The sequence below is a fragment of the Belonocnema kinseyi genome, chromosome 2 (assembly GCF_010883055.1).
Source record: "Belonocnema kinseyi isolate 2016_QV_RU_SX_M_011 chromosome 2, B_treatae_v1, whole genome shotgun sequence".
Taxonomy (NCBI): Eukaryota; Metazoa; Arthropoda; class Insecta; order Hymenoptera; family Cynipidae; genus Belonocnema; species Belonocnema kinseyi.
In genome coordinates this window covers 45,661,990-45,670,796 of record NC_046658.1, presented here as the reverse complement: position 1 = coordinate 45,670,796, position 8,807 = coordinate 45,661,990, and the positions used below count along the sequence as shown (strand labels likewise).

At 31.4% G+C, this 8,807-nt stretch overlaps 1 protein-coding gene across 1 annotated transcript in view; it reads right to left on the bottom strand.

The window, feature by feature from the left end:
• The window catches only part of LOC117182652, a 54,316-nt gene extending 47,516 nt beyond the window's left edge, over nt 1-6,800 (bottom strand). Inside the window, exons 1-2 of the mRNA XM_033375756.1 lie at nt 6,690-6,800; nt 4,826-4,883 (exon numbers count right to left, since the gene is read on the bottom strand). Of these exons, the coding sequence (XP_033231647.1) occupies nt 4,826-4,883; nt 6,690-6,800 (169 nt within the window). The remainder of the gene's footprint in view (nt 1-4,825; nt 4,884-6,689) is intronic.
• Between the last annotated feature and the right edge of the window lie 2,007 nt (nt 6,801-8,807).

Below are 8,807 nucleotides of genomic sequence, written 5' to 3'. Positions count from 1 at the left end.
ACCACCTGTTTTATAATGATTTATAAAGTTTTTTCAATTTTAATTATATGATCATAATAACACTATTTTGTCCTTCATATATTAAAAGCTATCACAATTATATATTGAATGAGCCTGGATGAAATTATGTTGCCAATTTAAAAAAAAACATTGTAAATTTTTATAAAATCAGACCAATTTATGATCTTTATTATTATTGAAATTTGTGCCTGCGTGGTGTAATATAATTAAAGTAAAAACAAAAATATTGAAATAATTTCAAATATTTTTTCTGCTGATTTCTAAAAAATAGTTTTAAAAAACAGGAAAACTCTATTCAATTCACACAGAATTAGTTCACAAAAAAACACTTCATAACGTTATAGCCTCTATAACATATTTCGATGCGTGCGTTCAGCACGAGAGGAGAGTAGGGTAAAACGGGATGGCGGGTAAAACGGAGTACTTCTTGATTTTGTGGGAAGAATCGTAGCTATCTACCTCATAGAAAATAACGTGCTGCCGGTGTCGGTGAGATATAACCTAAAAAAAGTCGTATGCAATTAAGTATTAAATCGCAAAGCAGAACTCTCAATAGTTGTTTGCGCTCGGGTGGTTAATATTTCTGCCTCAAACGTTATATTATTATTATATTTTAGTTATATTATTGGTGAATTATTTAGTATTTATTAAAAAACGCCCTAGTCGGGCAAAACAAGGTACCCACTAACTGTATTTTATTTGCGATTTAACTTAAAATTGGACGAAGTTTAGATATTTTTTAAATATGCAAAATTAGTCAATTGTTGCAAGATATGGAAAATTACTAAATTTTTGGAAAAGTGGAGCTGGTATTCACTTTGAAGGTTCTGAATTTTTTAAATGAATTTTTAAAGTGAACGAATAATTGGCTTTTCGCATATCATTTCTCTAATTGTAGGATTGGAAGAATTTTAACTACAAGTTTTGATTTTTTTAAAGTTTTTTCAGGAAAAAATATACCATTGAAAAGACCCAACATGTCAGAAAGGCAGAGTTAGTACGAGAGTGATATGCCAGAAGAAACAAAGGAATTGTAAAAAGAAAATATAGAAAAAGGCAAGAAGGGAAAAGTAAAGTTATTAGAAAAAGGGGAAAATAATTTTCAGAACCGTGTACAATTTGCAAACAAAATGATTTCATGAAGAACTTTAATGAAAAAAAATGATTTATAATTTAGTATACATAAATTTTTTCGCCTGTAATGATGTTCACATTGGTGATTACAAGTATTGCCTAGAGCTCTTCAAATTCTGTAGATTGTACAGTCACTTCTAATTATAATTAAATTCAACTAATACATTCATTAATACTTACGGGATAAATTATGGAAAGCATATATTTCCAACAAGGAATTAGTCAATCTAAATGTAGAAATCATCTTTATATTATTTAAACTTGTTTTGATACTTTTAGGAAATTTTCAGTTTAGAGATGTTGATGTTTTATTAAGGGATAGTTTTTCTGACATGAAATATTGGCCATCGCAGAGCAAAAATATGAAATGTCTCCTCTTAGAGTGTTTTCTGAATGTTATTATTTTTTATGCATTTAATATAAGTACATATAAGACGTGTAACATACATTTACATGGAAGCGTAGAAAAAAAGAGGAAAAAATTTCCCCTAATCATCTATCTCTTTATAATAATTTTTAGTAAGTTTTTATAGGTGGCGGTACTTAAGTTTAAACAGCAACGCGCTCGGGTTTTGTATATTCCCAACACTTGTGCACAGACTTTTTAAAACTAATGGATCAACATCGGTAACAGTAATTTGCTAATTGTGAATTCTCTTGTGTTAAAGCTTGTTTGGCTTTAACGAACACATTCTAATCACGTTTCTTGTGCTACGTACTGAGTTTTCCTCTGAAATTGTATATCATCCACATAAATCTAAATTATTAGAATTCATAACATGCATTGGTATTAAAACAGACGTAGTTTCATTGTCATTTGCTCATTCCAATGTTATTTTTACGATTTAAACGTTACACATACGATCTACACAGCAGCTTTACCATTTTTTAACTTCTAAATTATATTCCCGACGAATGACAAAGACTTCCCCAATTGAATTTTCTATCGCATCGTGTTCTACAATGCAGTTGTGGTGCCCTGTTGCTTCATCTCCTAATAATTCACTAATATAATATCTTAAAGCGTCAAGGGTGCAGAGTCTAGATATAACAGGAGTCAGATGAAATTCCGATTAAAGGGGGAGGGGGCGATTAGTTGTAACCGAGAGTAATAGCTGGTTGCTGTTTTATGCTGAGAAGGTCACCAACCTTCAGCAGCATTGTGTTAGATGGAAGTTCATATGGTCTCATTTTCATATTCAAAAGGGACATTTTTCTTTTTTGACTTTCTTTTATATCGTGCGTTATTTATTGGTTTTTAGAAGAAAAAAACCACTTGGATAAATTGTTCGTTTTTTTGAATACTATGCTCTCTAAATTTGTATCAGTGAAATTTCACTTATTCAAATAGCTAGAAATGGATCACTGACAATCAGTGAAACGTTACTTATTGATTCAGTGAAATAAGTACTTTTGAGGTTTGGCAACACTACACCATGTCAATTTAGCAATCATAACACAATAATATTTTAGTACATTCAATCAGAGAATCAAAGTAAAAACTTAAAACCCATAACATACCTCACATATTACATTAATTTTAAGATTGCACTGTCATGTACAAACCCGTTAAGTAAATACTTCATATACGAGTTAGAGTATATTTATCCCGCAGTTAATTCAGCAGACTTACAGCCCAAAAATTAAAAAATGTATTTCATTTAGGAATTCCTCTTGCTACTTAAGTAAAAGAGTAACTACAAAGTTTAACTAAAAAATTTAGAGGTTATACTTCACATGATTTACTCTGGTGTTACTGAAGTGATTAGTTGATAAGTCGGAAATCACTGATTAATCAGTGAAATGTCTAAATGCTATTTCAATAAGTGAATTTTTCACTGATTCATATTTAGAGATTGAATGTCCGTACAGATAATTTTTTAATCTTGAAAAAAATTGGTCTCAAAAATATTCAAAATGCGTTCAATTTTTTAATGTTCAATCAAATAGGCTGGCAAGCGAACTTGATCTTTAGTTTAGGACACTAAACGAGTGTACCAAAGTTCGATACAATCTGTCTATTATTTCGAAAGTTATCGTGGTGACAAACTAAGAATCTACACACAGGAATACAGGCAGACAGGCAGACACATTAGTAAAAAGCTGTTTTTCGGATTCATAGTCAAATTTTACACAAATCGAATACCTTTTCGGATGAGATTATAAAAATTATTTCATTTGTCATGAATAATTTTTTGACAGTTCTCTTTTTTGTTTCAATCATAAAAAATAGCATTATAAACATACAGAAATTAAATTTTTTGAAACCCTAAACACGAAACGAAAAAGAAATTCAAAGCCAAAATTTGTGATGAAAATTTGCCCATGCAGCGGGCACATTTTTTTACTGTTAATGATGTTTCTCACGATTAAAACAAAAACTGCGCATCCTATCAAAAGGTGATTAATAGCAAATTTGCAGATCTTTTTCAAAAGCACAATTTCGATCTATTTATGCTTCTTCTTGTGTGATTTGGCCTAAAATGTTCATTGTCGTGTGCTTTTTAGAATTTTGTATAGGCTATATCTCTCGTAATTTTTGGTTTTATCAAAAAAAGTTATTAGGATAAATTGTTGGTATTTTCAAATACGATGATAGCAGTAAAGGTAGACTAAGAATAGAATGCTTTAAATCAAAAATGTTTATGTTTTAAATTTTATTCGTAAACATACAGTACCGGCAGAAATTATCTACACGTCTATTTTATGAGCTTGTTCTATAGTATGTCGCATTACAAGGGATGAAACACAGCGATTGCAACGAGTGTGAAGTTTACTGCCTAAGCGAAGCGAGGACTGCATTCACAAGAGTTGCAATCAATGGGTTACATTCCTAGTAATGCATATTATTTTTCATAGCAAATCTATTGAAAATTCAAGTTCAAGTACCTGTAGACCCTACCTTTCTACCTACCTACATGTGTACCCTAGAGTTGAAACAAAATGTTTCAACCCACTCTACAGATATTGAAACTAGATGCTTCACTAGAGGCGCTATGAAATAGTACTTTCATTTTTATGATATTAACATTAATTTTTTTCCTATATACTTGAGCGAAAGATAATAAAGTTCTACTAAAAAGCCTAAGTTTAAAGCGAAATTCAATTTAAGAAGATAATAGAGCAAAAAACAAACATCAAATTTTAACGTTTTTGAAAAATTTCCCTTGAAATAATTAAGATTTAAGTTCTTTGACTTATCTTTAGGGTAACTCTCCACAGTATTTTGCTATAAAAATGTATTAAAATAAGATGAATAATTTTTTTTAGTTTAAATATTCATATATTTAAAAAAATTGTTAATTTTTTGCACATCGTTCAAATCTAGAGCCGAATCTAGGGAGTAAAATTATAAACATATCCTAATATGTAATTCGCAAAAATACCATGGATAATTAACTTTAAAACCAGACCAAGAATATTGAAAAATGTATATTATTCATGTAGTTATTTCCGTTTTTTGGGAACATAACAATTTGACTTTTTTAAAGTATATTTTTTATGAAATTTTGCCTTCAACTTTGGCTTATTAGGCGCAGAAATGTATTACCTTTTTCCCATAGAAAATTTTAACTAAATCTTTTGAGTCATATTCTTTGCAAAGATTGATTACGTACAAAATGCTATAAATCCTAATGAAAAATATTTGAAATTAGAAATCAAAACTTACCTTTTTCAGAACACGTTGGAACACAGTCTCGAACAGTGGAGCCCTCGCTTACATACTTCTGCAAAAAAAATCAGACAAATTTATGGGGCGACAATTTTTGTAGTGGAGATAAACCGTTTTAAAATTTGAATCTGCAATTTTTTGTCGGCCTTAAATGGAACTGGAATATGTGAAAAAAATTTATAATTGCATGAGAATAAATATTTATTTCTAAAATATACACATTTGTTTAATGAGGTACATATCACTCACGTTTATATAATAAATATATGACTATATATGGATGAAGCTCGTATAAATGGCAAATGCAAAGAGATACATAACTACCTACGTGGGAAAGGTGCAACTTTACAAATATAATTCATATACGGTTATTACACTTTACGAGGTCAGTTCTTGTGTGCGATTGCACGTTTTACCTTCTTTTACTTTATTAATAATATAATTTCCCAAAATTTGATTAATAACGTGTATTTAAAAATCGTGAAAATCTATAAATTGCACTATACCGACGATTACCAGTTTGATTGCACAAATTTGGTCGTACCTACACTTGAAACCAAAAAAGTTTTTATTATTCGATTTTATATTGCATTGTATGGAAAAAAATATGTCAGGTCACATAAAGTCCTTCCTGCATGCTTCTGTCACGAAAAAAGAGTTCTGCGCGAGGTTGGAGAGAGCTTTTCAGTTCTCTTTTTTCCTCGAAAATGCTCTAAAATTGCGAATTCGGAAATAAGTAGTCTTCCGCGAACATTAAAGAGGCTTTAATGAGCACTTGTGAAACACTGAATATTTTTTTGAAATCTCGCTACGTGATCGCTCAATACCCTAAAATCATCGGCGCGAACTCGGTTTGACAGAGCATGGAGGGAGTTATAGGATATGGCGAAAGCCTCTTTAATGCTCGCGGAAGCCTACTTATTTCCGAATTCGCAATTTTCGAGGAAAAATGAGGACTGAAAAGCTCTCTCCAAACTCGCGCAGAACTATATTTTTCGTGACAGAGCATGCAGACAGGACTTGTCGAGTATTACGATTTTACCCCGGTAATATTTACAAAAAATCTGAAATTAATGATTTGTGAAATGAAGAAGGAAACTTTTATTTAACAATTTTAGTTTTTTGTATTTAATGACAATCTTCTCGTATATAACGTTCACGGTATTTTGTAAGATAAAATAACAGTTGCATCTGCTCCTCAAGAAATAAAATATGAAAATTGAAATTTCATCATTATTGTTCATAACAGGTTTAATTAAACGAATAATTACGAGAGGAAAATCTTATTTTATTGATCTTTTGCGCCACAAGTTTATAAACAATAGTTAAAGAAAAGGATAGAAAGGACAATAGAGTATTTTTAATGATTCCAAGGAACTTTAGAAAATGGGAAAGAAATTTTATAAGGTTCGAATAGATATACAAATTTCTATACATTTTATAATATTTCTCTAAATTAAAAAAAAAAGTTACAATAATTAAGAATTTTCGTGGGATTTTAAGTATTTTAAGAGGTCTTTAAATATTTCAGGGAATTTTACATGATTTAAACAAATATATTAAGTTTTAAGAAATTTTCTTAAATTTCGGAAGATTTTGACAGATTTCATATAGAATTTATCAGATCTTTGAATATTTTAAAATATTTATGGGGATTTCAGAAAATTTTTAAAATTTCCAAAAAATTTCGAAGGATTTATAAGGTTTATAAGAATTTCAATCCATTCCAGGGATGCTGACGTTTTGGTTAGGGAGGTTGTAAATAATCAAGCAGCAGATATAATCCGTGATCAGTCTTTATTGGTAATCCAGTCTACGACGAGAGCACTGTCCAGTCTCGAGAGATCTCACACAAACTGACTCGCGATGTCGGAGAGAACACTGAGAACAGCTGACTACCGGAGTCAAGTGAGCCTCTAACAAAGGCGCTTAATTCAAATACTCCAACACTCCCTCCCGAGTTTGACTCCATTTAACAATGCAACAACTTAATTTAATCAGTATTATTAATTTTTCGACTTCGAGTAGCATAAGGTTCTCTAGTTGTTCATTGTTCTATTTTTTGTTTCTTGTAATTTTTACTGATCTTTTCTCCCTCCGTTTCTAACAATTTTTTCGCAGGTCTTCCTCTTTTCCTTTTCTGTGCTCCCTTCGTTTCCAAAATGTCACTGTCGTTTTCTTCAGTATCTACTGTATCGTTATCTACAAATTGTATACCTTTTCCATTTCTTGACTCAATCGTTTCAGGAGAAGGCCAGTCTAAAATAGAATCGTTTTTGTACTTGTCTCCATAAACTACCTTTTCGTTAAACCTGACATTTTTTTATTCCAAAAATTTTCCTGGTTCTAGGTTTAAGAACACATAACCTGAGCGAGTATATCCGACTAAAACTTCTCGAACTGCTCGACCTTAAAACTTTGAGTCGGGCTTTCTCGTTACTGACCAGTAAGCTAGACAACCGAATCATTTAATCTGATTTATCTCGTAACGAAAGTCTGTTGCAAATATTTCCAAGGGGGGTTTTAAATCGTTTGATTTGTTATGAGATCGATTATACACATATATAGCTTCCCCTAACGCCAAGTCCCACATACTTGGTCGTGGTTTTGAATCATACATAATAGACCTAATCTTCTTTTGTATTGTTTGATTAAATCTTTCTGAGACTCTATTGTGTTGTGGGGTATCTGGACTAGCGGGTTGAATTTCTATTCCTTCGCGAATTAACACTTCGTTTGTGTATCCGCCCATGTATTCTGTAGCTTGCTCTGACCTTAAATAGCAGATCTTTTCGTTTTTTCCTAGTAAATTTAGTGAAATCTTTATAAACCTTTCTAGACAATGCCCAGTTCCGTGTTTTGTCTTCAATGGGTATGCCAGGGCCATTCGTGAGTGATCATCGATAATAACAGAAATATATCGATATCCATGCAGATGTTTAGGTGGAGAAATTTTACCCATCACATCTGAAGGGATTATTTGCAACGGTCGTGACGATCTGGTTCTTTGGCTTTTAAAGGGCATTTAAGTTAAGTTACTGAGTGCACATATTTCAGAATCTCGTATGCTGTCTTCAAAAACTACCGATTGAATATCTTTGTTATTTTTCCACAAACTTTGCAACTTTCGTAAATAACCAACTGACGCGTGTCTTATTCGTACGTGCCAAAGCATTGCTTTATTTGCTTCTACTGAATCGCTATAGGTCTTTGTAAATGGGGAATTATTTTCAGGTTTATCTACTGTCCGCATTTCGTCTAAATTCGTTATTTTTCTCTTAGCTATCAGAGTATCAAAGTCTAAAAATATAAACTTATCTAAAATGGTCTTTTCATTTGTATCCCCTACCGGGTTTTCGCTTGAAGCGTTACTAATATTATTGTTATCGCCTGTCTTTAAGTTATTGTCCTCACTCGTTTGGTTATTATTATTTGAACTATTCTTGTTTTTGCCTTCATTATCAACTGTCAATACATTATCTTTATTGATATAACTCTCTTTGTTTTGATGAGAATCCTGCTCCACTACTTCCGTCTCAAAAACCGCTGAGTTCAGAAAATCTGATCGTTTGTTTGAGTCTTTATTATCTACTTCAAATTCTATTAACCAATATGGTCTATCATATATTCCCGAGGCTAATATTTCGTTAGTTTTAGGATAAAAAATGCTTACTTTCTTATGATCAAAGTAAGTTGTAAATCCCGCTTCTGCAAACCGTCGTAACGAAACAAGATTTTCACTTAGTAATTCTGAATAAATTATATTATCTAGTTTAACCGATTTCTTATCGTCTTTGTTTGTAATTAGGTTTACTGTGCCCTTACCGTCTGTAGTCAAATCTGCTTTACTGTCTTTATTGGCACATTTAATTGTACTTTATTTTATATTTTCGATGGTACTAAAGATATTTGGCGCATTCGTAAGATGCTCAGTTGCACCTGAGTCTATAATAAAAGATACATATTTGCTATTTTGTTT